Source organism: Calypte anna, chromosome 9 (genome assembly GCF_003957555.1).
Source record: "Calypte anna isolate BGI_N300 chromosome 9, bCalAnn1_v1.p, whole genome shotgun sequence".
NCBI lineage: Eukaryota > Metazoa > Chordata > Aves > Apodiformes > Trochilidae > Calypte > Calypte anna.
In genome coordinates, this window is record NC_044255.1 from 16,393,769 (window position 1) to 16,412,786 (window position 19,018).

The window sequence follows — 19,018 nt, forward strand, 5'->3', positions numbered from 1 at the left end:
AGCTTGACAGTATTTTCTCTAACTGTAACCTTAGCAGTGCTGAGCTCCATATTGTGCCAGGCAGATTTATTTTCTCACATCCACCAGCATTAAGTACTTTAGACTTTCTGGATTTCCACAATCCTGCTACCCCACAAATACAAAACAAAACAGCCACCTTTACAGTTCTTTGACTCACTTTTCCCCTAATAAATAGGAGAACTTTGAAAAGCATTGCACCCAGTTGTACATCTTTCCCTGGAATAAATGCCTGCAGCCTTGTTTCAATCCTTTCCAAAACATATTATTAAAGATGACAGTTCTACCACAACACAGACACCTAAGGCTGAGCTTGACACTGGTTAGGAAAAAAAGAGAAAAAAAAGATGGATTGAGGGTTAGTCACTCCATTTATATGTTACATCACTCCAGCAATCAGCATCAGGGCTACACCCTTTAGTCTGGCAGCTCCTTGATGGCTCAAGGCAGACATATGTCCAGGGGCTGCAATCAGTGGGCAGAGTGATAACATGCTGATGGGCAGGCAGGAAAGCAGCACTTGAAGGGACAGAAGGAGAACAGAAGAGCTATAAGAAGGGGACTGAGGAGGTCAGTTGAGCCAAACAGAGGTGACTTCTGTCATCCCTCACCAGCACCTGACCCAGGATCACTTCAGCTCTTTCCCCATAACCTGCAAATTTCTCAACTGCCAGAGGTCAGTCAGTCCAGGAGCTGGAGCTTCGTAATCCTGGGTAACTACTGACAGGATGATCTCTGGGACAGGTAACAATTGTTCAATTGTTTTCCATCCCAGAAGCACTCCCAAGCTTCCCAAGGGGGTGGAGGAAAAGCAAAATTAGTATTGTCAGATTGCCTGAGTTTCTGTTTGACTTTCACTATTGGCTCTCTTCAGATCTTTAACTGAATACATGGGTGTAAATTGGTGTTGTAGGTTTCCAGACCTATGGCACTGGCCCTCGAAACATGGTATGGCTGCTTGACCCACATGGACTAAACCATACAGGAGGCCCCACACACCACATGGTCTCCACTGCTCAAGCCTAACAAGACTGTCGTGCAAGGCTGTCTGTAAACTCAGTCAGAAGCCTCCAGAAGTGAGCTGGGGGCTCCTGCCCCTGAGCCAAGCTTTTACTAGACTCTTTCAAAATCAAATTTGCTTCTTTGTACTGCCTGGTTGAGGTCTGGTAAAGTGTCCCTGAGTGACTGAAATGAGTGGTAAATTATCAGTTCCTTTCACCTTGTACTGCTCCCAGGTCCTACCCAGCCATGGGGAAGCTGATCTATCAACAGTACTGAGAACAACTGCAGTCTCAATGGGTAAAGCATTCCATCCCTAGAGTATAATCAGCTCCACACACATCTTATGATTAAGCTTCTTCAGTGAGTGGCAAGATGACAAGAGGAGTGGGCAAAGGCAGTGAAAGACATTGTCTTTAACAGGATTAGTAGAGGGGAGGAGGTGTGGGAGTATAGGGTGGAGAACAAGCCCAGATAAAGCTGGAAAAGAGGCTGAGCAGAAGTGTGTAGGTCCTAGGACAGTATTTTATAATGCTGTGTGGAGTAACAGACTGAATTATTTGCGTCAGCTACTGCTTTTGTGAAACCCCTTACTGTCCTGATTTTCCTTCCAGTCCAGCAAGCTTGCAGATACTGGATTGTGCTGGAGCAGACCACTGCCAAAGCTACAAGGCATGCCAGGATCTGGTCCAACTCAGCCTAGCTTTCATTAGTGCTCGCTTGTTTTTAGTAACATTCTCCTCCACTTTAAATTCAGGAAGTTCTGATGTTCTGTGTTGATTTAATTATAGATATAGTTTATATTCCAACATAAAAACACTTTTGGTCCTCACACAAATTCAACCCTAAGTTTATGGCAGTGTTTACAGACAGCTCTACTCAGCTCCAACATTTGAAACCTTTCCAAAAGTGGTTTGTATTCAAGAGTACTACAGTACATTGCTTTAACAAAGCTACATCTGAACTTGGATCTCACCTCTGGCTGTACATTTAAATTATCTCAGTCTTGAATTAAATTAGTGTTAGAGAGCAGCACAACAGGTATTCTAGAATTCCTGCACCAAGCTGTCATTTGTGCCTTTTCTTCAACTGAGTTACCTCCAATGCACTCTCCATGGTTGCTGTTTTCTTGGTCTGGAACCTCAAACAACAAATAAACCTGACCTTCCAAGCTTCCCATGAAAACTCACTGGTCATTGTTTTCACCTTAGCCCTGATTTCTGTAATACTTATGCAGACAAGAGTTAGAGGAGGCAGAAGCTTGATATGATGAAAAGAAATAAGAAACAGGAAACCAAAAGAGAACATAAATTTCGAAAGAATTTCTATGGATAAAGGGTTGGTGGGAGTAGGAACTGGAACTGGGGAAGGAGGATTGGGAAGAGATTGAATGGAGAGCAGGAAGTAGGTTATGGATAGAAAAGAGCCCAGAGAAAACAGGGAGAAATCTGGGTGTTAAAGTAGCCCCTAGAGGCTGCCTTCCAAAGTCTCTACATTACTCTGATGCAAAGTTAGCAATGATATGCCTTGTCCAAGCACAATTGATAATGGCATAATTCTACATCATTAGAAAGCTGATTAAAAAAAAAAACAACGTGAAAAACAAACAAACAAAAGAAAACAAACAAAACCCACACACAAAAAAAAAACCAACAAACCAACCAAGTAACAAATCACCTGTCAATACATTATAACAGTGATTAGGCTGCTAAGTCACACTTTCACGTTGCTAGTAAGCCCCAAATTTATGTTGCTTTCTTCAACTTTAGATTGACTATCTTTGACTTCTATGTGGGAGATACATCAAATTCAGACATTAATGTACTCACATTCTAATGTATTTCCTAGATTTGAGATGTTGGGTTTTGTGTTGTTTGGTCTTTTTTATTATTATTATTTTTATATTCACAACCTGTCAATAAATTAAAGTGTCTAAGGCCTAAGACAGAAGAGTAAAACCAAAATGGGGCTTTAAAGGTTCATTTTCCAGAGCCAAATTACTTGGGTTCATCAAATCACTCAAGGAAATTACAGCTTTCCTCCTGTGAATTTTACTGAGGTTTGCTCAGGCGTGACATTATGACAATTCCATTTGGTTCAGATGAAGAGACACAGCATGTTGGTTTCAGTTGGGAACAATAGCATCTTGCCTAACGCTCTGTCCAAGAAGAGAACATGATCAAAATCCTTGCAATCCTTTCACAAGGACTGGACCAAAAGTACTGGTAGTCTGGATCTTGTCTTGGATCTGCTTTCTGAATAGCCCTGGGGTAGACTAATATCAGTATCCTGGCTAGTAGAAGAAGGTTTATACATTTGAGAGGAAATTCACTGAGGTAAAGGTGGCTGTCTCATTCTGGTCTTTGATGTGCTGCAGCCTAGCGTGGGATGGCACAGACCCTGTATGGATGGGGCTGCAGTGTACCCCCCAAAATGGGCTCTGTATTGATCTTTGTCACCCCCTCAGGGAGCCGGAAGGTGAATGCCCGCAGAAGGTTGGCAAAGAAAATGAAGAGTTCAGTCCTTGCAAGATGCTCCCCCAAACACACACGGTGCCCTACAGAAGGAAGAAGGGAAGGACAGTGAGTATCTAGGAATCCATTAATTTCATAATCATTTTGTTCATTCTTGTTATAAGCAGAGGTGGTTTTGTTCAAGGCCAGGATCATGAAAGCCACAGTGCTAAAACTTTGATTTCTTTCTCAGAAAGATCTCATCCAATGTCATAGGTTAGAAAACAACAAATGAAAATCCCTGAGGTACCATCATAATTTCTTGTCTGACCTGGCAGAAAATCATCTTCTTTTTACAGAAGATGCTGAACTACAAGGTCATACACAAAGAACCTCCCAGCTGTTTGCACGTGCTTTCTTTGTGAACTAAGGTCAGCAAATCAAAATTACTTAGCGATGGCATTTGCAACTGAGCAAAGGCTTGATCACTTCACAGACAAAGCAAGAGGTCTGATGTTAATTTCCAAGAGTTCTTCATTGGAACCAATGGCATGTTCAGGACAGATGAACAATATATTCACATTTCCAGATAAGCAAATAAATAAAAGGAAAGAAAAAGCCAAAGGAACTTCTCTGCTAAGTGTGTTTCCTAACTGTGCGTTGTTATATTATTTTCTTCTTTTGCAACTGGATTTTCAGTTCTGTCAGCAAGAACTTAATACTTTGCTTAATAGGGTGCATTCTGCTTTTCTTTCAGAGTGATCCTTTAAAAGGGATTGCAAATTATTCCAGTACCAGCAAGACATGTTTCTTCTCAGGAAAAAAACCCCACAACATAAAGAATACTACTGACAAAACATGTGGCCACCTGCTGTGTGCAAGAAGCCTAGAAGGTTCAGGAGCTCAAGTGGGATTCCCACTACATTGTCCTAAGAACTCTTTGGGGTCTGACAGCACAAAGGCATCTCCCTTGGCAGATTCAAGCCAGTATTGTTCTTTAAAAGCAGGAAACAGCAGAGATAGAAGTTATCTGAGAAAATGCCACCGTCTCACAGTTCTGTGTTCTTCATCTAATCTGTTGCATCAATTCAAACTGTCAGTGCATTTACCTGCTGAGAATGGTAAGAAGGCTTCTCGAGGTATGAAGTTTCCTTCTTTATCCAGAAAATGACCAGGGTTGAACTGCCGAGGTGTCTCCCATTGTTCAGGGTCATATAGAGCAGATGCTATATTTGGCATAATGATGGTGCTCTGCAAGAAAGAAACTGTTGATTCAGTTCCAGCTACTAGCTGCTCACCCATCAGTTTCTGCCTGGCAGATAAAACGGCTGCTTGTTGCCCTGTTTTGAAATGAGCATATATTATGTGGTTGGAAGACCATTTTCCTTGAAAACTGGAGTTTGTGACCTTTTCTGAATTGGAAATTCTTGGTTCTCAGCCCTGCAGTTATACCAGTGGATGTTAACAGCATTAGTGATGTTGGTACAATTCCATTGTAAGCACTACTACTAATCTTGATAATAACACTTCTAGTGGGACCCTTTTGTTGACATTCAGGTCCCAGCATTGCAGATCTCTTTTCCGGTTTCAGAGAGAGAGAAATACAACCAGAAAATACCACAATACTTCACTGACAACAACCTCTCAGCCCTTTTAGCAGTAGTACTTCAGGCTTTTCCTATACTGGGTTCTCATCAGACCAGTTTGCATGCTTTAGCTGCTTGATTGTCCGACTTAATAGAGTGAAAACTTCACCATGAATGAAGGTGGGGCCAGTCCTAGAAGCCAGTAAAGGTGCTGGCCTCTCCCATCTCTCCTGCAATGAAAGCAGCCAATTCCTGCTTCTTGCTAGTGCTTTGCAGCAAGAACTTATGTCACTCTAAAAAATGCCTTATTTGCTGTGAACACATCTTACACAGTATTTGGTGAGCCATCGGCTCCAAGTTTCCCTCCATTCCAGGAGTGCTGTGCCAACCTGGGCACAAATGTTTACCAGTGCTTTGGCAAAACAGTTTCTCCAGCCCTAGCCAAGCAGATTTGGTCTCTGCAGTTGTGCTGTGGATCAGCAGGGCAGGAGCTCGAGATTTCCATGGCAGGGGTTTTACCACCTGTCTGAGTATCAACATGCTGAGCAAGAGACTTATTTCATTTGTGAAGACACAAACGGTAACTCTTGCCAGGCACCACGTTCCTGGGTTATATAGAGAATAGTTTACAGATGGGAAAAAGGTTACAAAACTGGAATAAAAGATAAAGGCCCTGTGCTGAAGAGAGAACAGAGGTTGAAAATATGTATGCACCTTTTTGATGGGGAATCCTAGCAATGTTGTGTCCCTCACACACACTCTGGGCATGCCAACAAAGACGATGTTGCTGAAACGTTGGATTTCATGAACCACAGCATTTGTGTAGGGCAGTTTTTTCCGATCCTCATAGCAGATTAACTGGGAAGGACCCAAAACAACATCCAGTTCCTTCTGCACTTTCTCTGTGGAGAAATATTTAACATCTCAGGTGGAAAAAATGCATAAAATATTTAAACTGGTCTCTTAGAGCAACAGGAAAAATGTATTATTTCAACATAGTACATTAAATCTGTAACTTGTGATTTCATATGAATTAATGCCTGAGTTTAATATATGAAAATAAAAATAAACAGGGAAAAACAAAGCAAAGCAAAAAAAAAAAAAACCAACAAACCAATATGGTCCAGAATCACAGGCAAGTACTATACTGTATCTGACATTCATCTTACAGAATGCCTGTTGAGTGTAAGGCGGGTCACTCAGCTCCATGTTTTGAAGGCATTTAGAGGTTGCTTAGTTTTCCTTATCTCAAAATCTACAATATTGACATACATACCTCAGACATCAACTCCCAGTGCAAAGGATGAGTTGAGCAGAGTTGCTCCAAGTTTGCCAATGTGCTGTATGAACAAACAACACCAGAAATGTCCCAAAACCTTGGATGCAAATGTGCACTCCATGACACAGCCTTTCCTGCCTCTTACTGAGGCTGTGGGAATGCAGGTATCTCCCTTCCTTATAGTGTTCAAGCACAGCAGATGAAAAAGCCATAAGCCCCAGATTCCTCCTCAAGCTCTGGCCTTATCTGTTCTCTCCCTAACATAGATGGGGATGAAGAAATTCAGCCTGGTGTTAAGTAGTTAAGCAACCTCTTTTGTAATATTGTCTCAGACAGTGACAGTTTGTCTGTACTGCCAGTAGTTCTTGCCTGAAAACACCACACCTACATATAAGGCAGCCAGAATCCTCCTCTGAAATTTCCACTTCTATAGGCTTTCCATTCCACATTTTTTTTCCTCCCACTAAACGCTGCTTTGTGAACAAACTGCAATAATCATTACTGGTCACTGAAAGACTAAATGCTCACACCATCATCTGTTTATACACAGAATATGCTCTACTGAAACCTTGAGACCACCCCTGAGCAACACATATTCCATGGGTGCCCACTGTCCAGCCTTGGCATGAAGTGCTTAGCAAGGACATAAAGGAGTCACTGCATTCTTCAAGGAAATATATTGATTTGCACTGTGGAAGTTATCTTCCATCTCTCTACTTGTTTCCTGAGAAGAAAAACACTTGAAGAGGCAGCCATGTCCTCCAGGACCATGGCCTTCCTTAAGGCAACTTGCAGCCCCTCATAACCTGCCAACATCTGTCCAGATGGTTTTCCAGTAAAAGATCCAGTGGTTTTTTAGGAGTATCGGTATGCTCAGTAAGGAGTGTTGTGCTGGAAGGGAAAGAAAGCATAAGCTGGCCATGCAGCAAACACAATAAAGCTGCGATAACACTCCTCATACCCTAAGGATGTCTGTTGCAGACAGGACTAATATTAGAGTTCTGATCTCTGTTCCTGCTACCATCTGTCAGCCCACAAGCTCTCCACACAAACCACCTCACTTACTGGTCACTGCAAAGGGTTAAGTTTTGTCTCACTGCAAGTGCCTTCAGCCAGCTGGTTTGGTCAGGTAATAAGGATGGGCCTCTCATTTTTGCTTCTGCTGCCATTCTTTGTGTTTTGAGAGAGTGAGAGCCAGGTTCAACTGGTGGCTTTTGTGCCTGCAACTCATTATATTGAGCCATAATTAACATTTGCAGTACCCACAGCCTTTCACAGGAAGAATCTCTCTCACCTTGGATGTCTGGATTCACTACCATATAGAGCAGTCCCCAGTACAATGTTGTGCTTGAGGTCTCTGATCCACCGAGGAAAAGATCATTTATGACACATACCAAATTGTCTTCATCGTACTTTGGCTTGACTCCATCTTTAGACTGTAGGTGATGATAAAAAGTTGAAGTGAAAGCAGAAAAGTTAGGTCATCCTCTATGCCTCCTCCATGAGAGTCCTTATTTCCATAGCTGGCATATGCACAAACAATATGCAAAATTCCAGGTTTTGGAATTAGGAATTTAGTACCAAAAGATTAATAGTTTCCCAAATTTACATGGTGAGTCTGCATTGCTCTTTTTCACGAGATGGAATATTCTTTCATTAAAAGCCAGGCAATTTTATGCCTGTTGACTTAATCACAAGAACTATAAAGCACACAAGTTTTGCAGTTAGCCTAGAGTGTACATCTAAACAAGTACCCCACAATGTCACTCATTAGACCTTGGTCACTCCAGTGTGCTGTCAAATGGGGCTAGCAAATACCAAAGGAAAACCTTTCTGAATAAAAGGACCTCAATAGAATACCTTGAGAGTAATTTTTTCTCTCAGTTCAGGATAGGTATGAACTAGTTGGAGAGAGGTACCCAAATATTTGCTTCTTTATATAATAAGGGAGTAAAATGTAAAAACAATTAGAGAAAATACATTATGCAAAAACATTTTTAAATAAACAGATTACAATAACTCACACCCCTGACAGTAGAGAAAGCTGCACCTTTGCCTCTAAAATGCTTATTTTAGTAAATCTTGTATTCATTCAGATCTAATGTAGGAGAGATGTATCAACTCCTTCCAGAGCTCATGAACCAATGTTGTGAGAACACAGAAGCCTGACTAGCTGAAAGCAGAGGTAGAAGCTACATAAACTTCAACTATCCTGGGAAAAAAAGATGTTCCTTTTAGCTCTTAAAACTATCCCAAAATGACTACGTTTAAAGTAGAGCCTCTCTGGCTCAAGAGAGGCTTCCTGCTCTGGAAAATAATGGCCTGGGCAGGCTGTTTGTGAAACTGTTTCCCGAGTCCTCCAATCTGAATACAGGTGACAAGCCAATCGTGCCCCAGACTGTGAGGAAATTAGAGGTAACACAGGGAAAGCAGGCTTGGGACCTCCAAATGCATCTAATTTAGGACCCACTGGTGTCAGCATCCACCTGCCAAGAATGCTGGTAGGTGTGATGGATAAAATTCCTATTCCAAGGATGGTCAAACAATCAAGTAGGCTGGGACTGCTAAGGTGCAACTGCTGAAAGGGATTGGGCTGGAAGTGGAAGGACTACTCTCATTTTGATGTTGCAGGAGTGATAGGAAGGGATTCCAAGATAATCTCAGAATCCCTTAATAAGTGGAGAATCTCCTCAGACCAGGATCTAAAGAGTTTCCAGTAAAGGGAAAATCCCTCACGACTGGTTCCTTCTCAAGGGAGCAACCACACAGTCATGTGGCACAATGACAGCCAGTGTTAGGTCTCACTGCAACCCAAAGCAGCATGCCAGCTATTTCAGGGTAATTACACATATCCATTTAATCCTGTTATAAACATGAAGTACTTGGTATAGAAGATGTGGTGGTTTACCAAAGTTATGTAACCTGCAGGCATACACTTTCTCATATTTAATAAATATGAGAACTTAATAAAGTATATACATGGATATTTATGGAAAGCAGATGATAGCTCATGAGATGACACCTTAGCATACTTTGTAGTAATTTGTTCATGTAAGCAAAACACAAAACTGGATGCTAACAAGGTTTAGCAGTTCCCAAGCTACTAAATTCACATTGGAAAGCCTATGAAATATAAGACTCTATGATTGAAGGGGTCAGACTGGTTGATTTAGTCCTCTATTGGCCTTCTACTCCATGAATATGTGATCAGGCATAATGAAGACTTACTTTCTCCATCTCAGCTAGGTAAAAATCAATGAAATCCTGTGGTTCGTCTGGTATCCCTCTCTCCACATGCTTTCTGATCTCCTTCCTTGCAAAAGAACTCAGAACATCATAGCAAGATAATGCTTTCTTGTGAGGACCAGGGAGCCAGCACATCAGCCAGGGGAGAATTTCATACAGCTGCAGGAGTGACACACAAAAGTTAGTATTAATTATCTGTCAGTAACAAACTGCTTTTAGAAACACCAAAAAGCTGAATTGTCTGGAGATGCTGATAGTAGAATAAACAAATTAGCATTGCTTTGAGTAGATATTTGCCTTAGTGTGGTAAAATTTTACTAGTAATTTTGACACACTTTTGGGGGTCAAGGCAGTACTGGCAACAATCTGTTCATGCCAGTAAGTTTACTTGACTAATGCAGATCACTAGACAACCTCACTCCTGCACCATTGGAGACTCTAGGTCCCCCACACTCAAAATGTAAGGACAACCTTTCTGGATACTGTGTGGCTACTAAGACTAACAAGTCTGCAGCCAGAAGTAACTGGTGGAATTTGTGGAGTACACAGAAGGAAAGAGTAGACTGGATAGTACTCTGAGGGCTAACTTAATTTTTCCCATCAGAGTCCTTATGGCTGCTACAGAAACAAATGTCCTGATAGTTAGAAATATTGCACTTCCAGTCTGCTGAGAGTTATTATACACATCTTTCAGCTCAAAGTATTGTCCTCTAGCTTGGATGTTTCTCTCCTCATAGCATCTCCCATTCCACCCTGCCAAGCAAAGAGTATTTCCATCTCCTCTCTTTTTCCTTTCAGCAAAGTCTCCTTAATTTTAAGTGGTAGTTTCTAGGTTATCTGTTTAACACTTCTCTGTATTTGTTTCACTCCAGTCTCATAACATAAGGTGTTCAAGACTCTAGAATTGGTCCCACAGATCATTACCGGAACCTACTTTAACACTTCGCTGGATCCAAAGGGAAAATAGAGCTGGAAACACCCTAAGACTGCTTGCCTTTAATTTACACCTGTATCTTTCCTCTTAAGCTTTTTACTGAAATGTTCTAAGTTCATGGCAGATATTAATCTCAATTCCTAATATGTTTAATAATTTAATTTAATACTTTTACAATTTGCTCCATTCTTATAACTCCAATCCAAAGTGTTTACAAGCTCTTGCAACAGGATATCACAAGCCTCCTCTGTGTCGTTAAGATCTCCTGGCTTTGATCATCCACAAGTTTCATCAATTTTTCTATTTTTGACTATAGGAAAGTTGTACAGTGCTACCCTCTTTTGACAGATTTGTTGAAAAAGATTACTACCACATCAGCATTTTACTTGCTTGCCTTTTCCTATAATACTCAAAAGTCAGTGGAATTTGCTCCACTATCCACAGTCTCCATTACACCTAGCTTGTCCCTCTTTAACGTGTAAATCATGAAGTCAAATTAATGGGGAAAATTTCAAGTGCACTCCAAGACAACTCAAGTACAAAGCTGGCCTTTATGGTACATTGTGGGAGGTACTCACCAAAAAGACAGACAGAACTTAAATTGTGAGACTGTCAGAGAAGGTATATATTGGTTTTGTAATGTGAGAATTGCAAGCTATAATGAAGCAATGGAAAGATTCATAATGAATATTTTATTATTTGTGTGGGAGAAAAAAAAAATGTGAGCATACAATTTGCAGAGTAATAGAAAGCAGAACAGTGAATTTAATGATAGCCAATTTTAGAGAGAGAAGTAAATTGGGATGGGATGAGAAACACTCAGTCTCAAAACAAGTTTAAAGGTTTCTGTTAACAGTCTCAGAAATGCTGAAAGACTAAAAGCCATTAATCAAGAGGGACGTCCCCTAAACTTGCAAAACAAGCATTCTTATAAATGGCTTTCAATGCAAGGAAGCAGTAATAAGGTCCCCAAGGACACATCTTAGCTCCCAGTTTGCATTCTCCAGTTGCTATGCATTTAATGAAGACACAGTTTTATACCCACACTTTCATTTTCTACCTATTTCAGAAAAAAAAATAGCGTATTATTAGCATATTATTTACTCACCCGGTGAACAAAGCTACCTGCAAATCTGAATAAATACTCTGTGGCTCTGATCAGTTCATGGAAGGTTTTGTCCTCGTCAGAGAAGTGATATCCAAAAACCAGAGCACAAATTACATTTGAAATAGAATGGAAAAGAGGGAAAGAAGGATCCACGGCTCTTCCTGCAAACACAGTAACTGGTATTCACTATCAATATTTTCTTCAGGTGTTCCTTACACAGATAGGACAAGATGTATTAGAGATTACATAAAATGTTCTCTTTATCAAGCTAGGACATGACTGGGGATAGAGATGTGGCGTTAATATAATGAAAAAACAACTTAGTTTCAGAGCAAAGGAGACTGTTAAACTTTCCTTATAGCTCTAAAACAAACCAGATCTCTATATCAATATCCCTTCATGCAAAATAATGTTGAACAACTAAGATCTATTAGAGGTTATCCTATCAAATCTGCTGTCCTCAGTTCTGTGGAAGAAGACAAGTCAGAATTATTACAGTCTCACCTATGAACAGATGATCACCATATTTCTGTCTGATCCTTCTCTTAAAATTATGAGACAAGAATTCAGCAACAATTATTTGGAGAGAAATGATCCTGGCTTGGACTCTAGGATGAACCTGATAATCCACTAAAGTTCCCTCCCACCTCCTACTTTCTTTAATTCTCTTGCCAGTAGTTACTTAGACAGACACAAAAATATCCAGTGTACCTCATGGCACCAAGTACCAGTGAAAGTTAGAAATTTAGAGAAATTACTAAACTCTACAATACTCTTAGTTAGCTATTGCAGGCAGTCTGAGAATGGCTTATCCGGGCAGTTTAGTGACATCATTACATTGTACAACCATGTCATAGACAACTGATTAGCCCACAGGCGTGGAATTTCAGAACTTCCCAACTTCATTAGGTTTATGAACAGCTTTTTAAAGGAATTTATTCCTACTTATGACATTATGCTCTATCTGGTCTTTGGTAAATTTGGATGCACCACTCTGGAAATAGCCTAGAAAGGGCTAGGTAAGTTTGCATATTGAAGATATGTATCCAGGACTGAAGAGTGCCTGAGTTCCTAGAAAACAGATACCTTTTAGGTTCACAAAGAACTCCACCAGATGAGAGGCTTCCTCTTGCACTCGATATTCCAGGCCTTTTTTCCCCATTCCCAGATTGCGTAGAGTCATTATACCAAAACGTCTCTGCTGCTTCCAGGAGCGACCGCTTGCCAGTATAATACCTGAGGGTGTTCCCTGGCATATTAATATTTGCCACAGATATTAACAACTCACTTAAAAATATATTCTAAAATACATGGAGTACATCAGCAATACACTGTGATGCAAGCATCTTTAGGTGAAATTACCAGTAAGCAGAAACCTTAGCCAAACATACCTAGACTTTAACTAGACCACATGTTCTTAATATCAATAGCAGTTAAGCTTTAAAGCAAAACCAATAAACCACTGCATGCCTTTTTAGAAGATCTGCTTTAGCCATAATCAAGTGATCACACTCAAGACAGGAATAACTGGATGCATTTCTACAGAGCAGAGCACAGGGCCAGGGTATGTTTATGAAGATATAGATCAACTCATGTGATGCTTGTAGGACAAGGTGATAGAAGTGAAGGATTAGTGTTGTTCAGGCCCTGTTTCTCTTCTGGAGGGGAGACCACACCACAGATTGTTAAATTGCACTAGTGGTTACCTGAAGAGCCCTGAACTCCTGCTGTGATGGTGATCCTTTACCTGGCTTTAAGCTATCTGTCTTTTCTTTGATAGAAAAAATGCAGGGGAGTAAAAAGAAAAGACTGCAAACTGCTGAAATACACTAAGGAGAAGTGGATTTTTTTTAGTGTCAGAGGCACTTTCACAATCAAAGTTTATTTAAAAATCATTTAATAGTGACTGCAAATACAGCAATCAGACTTCTGAAGAGGGGTGTTACAGGTCTTGTGCTCATAATGGAAAGTGTTTGGCAATCATAATATATACTGTTACCAAACTCATAAGCAAACTTTGCATTCACGTGATGTACAGCAAAATCATGTGCAGCAAATTGGATTATTCCATGACGAGGGCAAGATTGTTGAATTCTGATCTGGGATCACAAACTTTGTGAACACAGCAAGAAGGTCAAAAAGAAACAACCTGATCTGAAGAGTTTCCCAGATTTGGTAAAGCTCAGAACAAAAGGCATCATGGCAAGTAGTAAGTTATTCTCAAGAGCTAGTGGAGGACATGGACAGCATCTGATGGAAAAGCATGCTGAGTGAGAGGGTACAAGATTTAACAAGGCAAGTCTGCCAAGTCAGCATTCCTGTGCTGTATTTATGGCAGGAAAATCCCACCTTTTCCTTTGGCCATTGCTCTGAAGAAAGGAGACACCATCCGCCCAGAAACATCTTCAGGGTGTGTAGTCATGCCATCCTTCACTGCATGATATCCATTCAGTATGATCACTGGGGTCCATCCAAACCACAAAGTATAAATGTTACCATGAGTTTTTGCCAGCTGGAAATGGAAAAGTTTCCAGAAAAGAACAGATGAATGCCCATACATTGAAAACAGACACTGCACCTGCCATGCACCAGTGCAATGGCCAGCTTTGTGCTGAGAACATCATCCCCATTAATCTAATTGTAGCTAGAAGCAGAAAGATACTTGTTTTTCTGAGAACAAGGTTTTCAGCAACCTTTTTTTTTTTTTACCCAGGGGAAAGTGATTTTCTTTTCAAAGCACAGGCTGCGGAAACACTGCAGCAAAAGAAAGAAAACTTCGTATTTTACATTGCATCACATCCAACCCCAACATTTGTACTTCTTTTACTGAACAGACACACTCTGCACCTCTCTGGGGCTCTGTGCATCCAGCTAGCTCTTCCTTTGCCAGAGGAAACCCACTGATTAAACCTGCTCCATCTGTGTGCTCTGGGAGAGGAGGCGGAACCATAAACTAGTCAACACCCATGAAGTGCCAGTGGACTGCAGCTGAGTCCAGGGTTTCCTCACAGTACTGAGGAGAGCACTGGCCATTAGATACAGCAAGAGGTATCCAAGCAGGGATATATGTATGACAAAGGAAATCCAACCACTCATGGAAGAAAGCTTTGTCAAGAATGAGACTCTACTCCAGCAAACCCATGATAACACAGAAGAGGTGGTAGGCACTGGCTAAGGTGCCACCAGAATTACCTCCTATTGCTGAAGCTAATCAATTGCTTCTCATTATAATTCCTTAGATATTAGCTTTCCTCTCCATGTCACAGCACCACTGCCTGACAGAGTCTGCACTGCCCTCAATGGTCTGTGCCTACTGTCTCCAGCATGGATCTGAATTAGAGGACATCTGCAAACCATTAGAAGAATTACTGTCAGGGCAGAGAGAGGCACTCTGCCCTGGAGAGGAGCCACTGTCTCTGAATGCAAGCAGCAAACAGTTTTAAGGATGTGATGGAAGATAGGCAGTGTACACCTGTTCCATATTACAAGCAGACATACATGAGCACTGTATTACTCATTTTGTGGTCAAATAGGTAGTTCCAGTGTGTCAGAATTTTTAAAAGTAACACAGATGGACTTCTCAGCAATGGAGAAGTATCTTTTTGATTACTGTTATTCTCAGATCTTGATAACAAGCCAGAAATCCTGTCTCCAAATGTATTTGATTCTTAAGGACATTAAGTTTCCCATAAGATGACATATTTCACCTAAGAAGGAGACCTGAAAATGTAGGGATCAAATTGATCTTTATATATCCATGCTTTGTCTATAACTTTCTAAGACTTAAAAACTTCCCTTTGTTATTAATGTATCAGTTTCATTTATGCCATGACTAAAATTAATGAATTAAGAGCATTTTAAAAGAAATACCTCCATCAGAAGATCCCGATGAAACTGAAAGTTCAGGTGCACCAAGTTTCCAAGCAATGGGATAGGAGCTGGTCCAGGAGGGAATTTCTTGCATGCTTTTTGCAGTCTGAAAAACTCAACAATTAACAAAAAAATTATCAGTATTACAAGAGCTTGACTTATTGTCAGCATTTCAGAGCTGATTTATCAGCTTGTCTGTATCAAAAAGAAAATATTGCAGTTAGGAAAAGGTGATCTCCCTTCTTGTTCCACCAGTTCTCTCTGGAGACTGAGTTTTGTAAAGTCTCACTTCTTTTCCCTCCCTCTGTCCCTCCCTCTTTATCACTGCCTGCCCTTTTCTTGCACCCCATACATTTCCCTTACTGAGATACATCAAGCTGATCCCTGACCAAAAGTGTGCCTGCCTGGTTACAGCAAGCCACAGTATGAAAACCTGGAGTTGCATGAACTCAGGTTATCTCTCCTGAAGCTTGTTTTAGGGAACTGCTGGTGTTTACTGGCAGATCTGAATTGGAATCACACCAGGTGGGAGCCCTTGTTGACCACTGGATAAGCCATGAGTGAAACAGCTTCACCCACTTTCAAAACTTTAAAAAGATACACAGTTGCTTATCTCAGAAACCCTGAATTCAGATTGTGAATGTTACATGTTGGTTACAATAGATTAGATTTTACATGTGCTTTTATCACAAGCATTATTTGTCTTATCTTTAGATGTCATTGTAAATTCAGATTCACCTGCCAGTACACACAGTTCACAAAATTGTTACATGTAGCTTCTGAAAAACTGATCTTGAGTGTTCAGTCAAACATTTTTTTTCCAGTAAATAGAGAAAATAAGTTTTGTCAAGTGAGGATTAATGACGTGGAGGTAATGCTTAAAAACTCACATTACAATTAAATATTTAAAAGACCATAATACTAAAATATTTATATTCTATATTTTTTAATTAGCTAAATATAAAATTCCAATTGGAATTATTTTCTGGGGTTTTTTAGTATGTAACCTGATTGAAGACTTCATTTGCCTTGGTTTATTTTCTACATTTTTATCAATTTCAGCATCCTTTCTATTATTACCAGTTATCAAAAAGTTTACAGAACATATCAAAAATCCATCCTGCCATAATGATATCTAGTTTGAAATATAGACAGGGGAAAGAACTGTGTATCAATTGCCAGCGAATACTATCCTGCATTGCAAAGAGAAAGTGTCTTCACTAAAAATGAAGTACAAGTTTGAACAAGAAATTGCCCTGCCCTCCAACACGTACAGAGATCCAGGATTTTGCAAACCTGGCAACATTAAGAAGGCAAAATGAGTCAGTGACAGCAATCCACCTCCTTCATTTTTCCAAACTTTGCAGCTATTGTAGGTACCTACATGCCCACATTACACAGTGAAAACAGCATGGAAAAGTAGTTCTTCATGACCTAATCTGTGCAAAACCAACAAGACACCATGGGCACTATGTGTGGGAAGCAGGCTGAGGTGGGCTCTGTGGCCTTGCTAAAATCAGTGCATGTCACATACAGCTGCCCACAATGAGGCTGAAACCAGCAAAATATAAAATCAGAAAGATTTGATTCTTCAAAGCAAAATATCAAATTTAAAATTTTGAAAAAAATATGGAAGAAAATCGATTTGGTGCATACAGCTGAAGTCAGAAGAAACACTGAATTACATAAATTTCATTAATATACTCATAAAATAGCTTAGATAAGGTGATTTGTTTTCTTTATTTGGAAATATTACAAAACCTGTCAATAAAGCAGTAAACCATTAATTAAAGAAAATCTAAAAATGTTGTTTCTAAAGCTTGCAGATCTCAAGACTAAGGGAACAGTGATACTCAGGAATCCAGATCATTGACAGAGGTGGCAACCACTGGGTCAGTTGCTATAGAGGCAAATGTGAAGCCCCACAACACACAGCAGTTTGTCCCAAGGGAAGAGGGAAGGCTGAGAGTTACATCCAATCCCCTGGAGCTCTGTGCTGCCAACTGCGGAAATCTTGGCACCAAACCTGTTTCAGCCATATACATGCCAAGTGCCAGAGCCAAGTGCCAGAGCCAAGTTTCACCAAGTGGAAGACCAAAAGAGATTTTGGGGGACACCTATCTTGGCATGCCTGACCAAGAGATCATAGTAATATCTGGACACAGTAGGGACAGACAAAAGGAGCTGACATGCCTAGATATAGGCAGATGGCTTCAGGGATGTTATTTCCCTGCCACTCTGGTCCCAGCAGTCTGAAATGACCTGGTTAACCTTTCAGAACAGCTATATTGCAGAGAAATTCTCAAATGAAAGTACCAGCTCCAGGTACTGACTTGACTGCAGACAGCAAGCTTGGCCGATATGTGCCCAGAATAGCACAGGCAGAAAAACGTGGTCTTCTCAACCAAAAAGCATAGTAACAAGATCTCCACAGCTTCCAGAAAAGCCATACGCAAGCTTGAAGGAAATAAGTACATGGAGAGGCAGCACAGTTTTAATAAGATGCAGGTGGCTGAGGCAGTGGTTGCAAAATGAGAAGCAGTATTTAAAATAGGAGAAGACCTGGAGACAAAGAAAAGCTGAGAAGATTGCAATAATATGCAACAGTGAAAAAAACCACGCTAATATATATATAATTATATATATATAATTCAAAACAAGGACATAAAGAAGTTTACAATGTGAATTCTTCTATACCACCATTAAAAAACCAAACCAAACCAAAAACCTCAAGATATAGGCACTGACCTATAACCCCAATGTACTTTATACAATACTAAAAACAAGCAGCAATTCTCCTTGTTTATGCTTCTTTAAGTATCTCAGGGTGCTTTATCACTACTTACTACATTTTAGATCTGTCAAGGCAAAGACACCTATTCCTACAACAAATTACACAGCACTACAGTATTCTTTGTATTTAAAATGTGTAACGGAGTAGATTTGCTAATCAGGCAAGTACTAATACCCCTAAATTTACTTGGTAGGAATTTAAATGCTAAATGTGAAAGGCAGAATCTACATAAGTCAATAATGTACTTTAATTACTACACTCAACTTGTAGCAATACATTATCCCAGATTAGTATAAGTGAGGCTGTTCCAACCCCATTGCCATCTCCACCTTACACTTCCCATTCTAAATCCTTTGTAGACAGGTATTTACAACTCCCCAGTTTTTAATTAGGGTGGGGTAAACCAAAGTCAAGCAACAGGAGGTAGAAACCAAGGGAAGATGAGATAGAAGCAGCCATGTTGGCATTACAGAGGATGGATGACACGTAACCAGGAGAAGATAACACATTCTCTGACCAAACCTGAAAGTGTGACTGACTGTTCAGAGTCTTCAATTACACCATCATTCCTCACAGGCCTTTTCTCAATCACGGCTATTTTCTGTAACATTTTGGGTTTGAGATGTTGACTTAGCAAACTAAATAACCCTCCAAAATAATTTGGAGAAAGATTTAGGTGACATTTCTGTAATTTTATATATCTTAAGGGGAAAAAAATCAAGCAGGAGCTC

At 40.3% G+C, this 19,018-nt stretch overlaps 1 protein-coding gene across 1 annotated transcript; it reads right to left on the bottom strand.

Annotated features, from left to right (window-relative positions):
* Nucleotides 1-3,395: 3,395 nt before the first annotated feature.
* On the bottom strand, nt 3,396-15,806 carry LOC103528073 (cytochrome P450 2J6). The gene is made up of 9 exons (XM_030456208.1): nt 15,494-15,806; nt 13,973-14,135; nt 12,710-12,859; nt 11,624-11,784; nt 9,564-9,740; nt 7,630-7,771; nt 5,771-5,958; nt 4,580-4,721; nt 3,396-3,574 (listed from the first exon to the last, which is right to left on the bottom strand). The coding sequence occupies exons 1-9, from the start codon at nt 15,662-15,664 to the stop codon at nt 3,396-3,398; spliced, it is 1,473 nt and encodes a 490-aa protein (XP_030312068.1). The 5' UTR covers nt 15,665-15,806.
* Between the last annotated feature and the right edge of the window lie 3,212 nt (nt 15,807-19,018).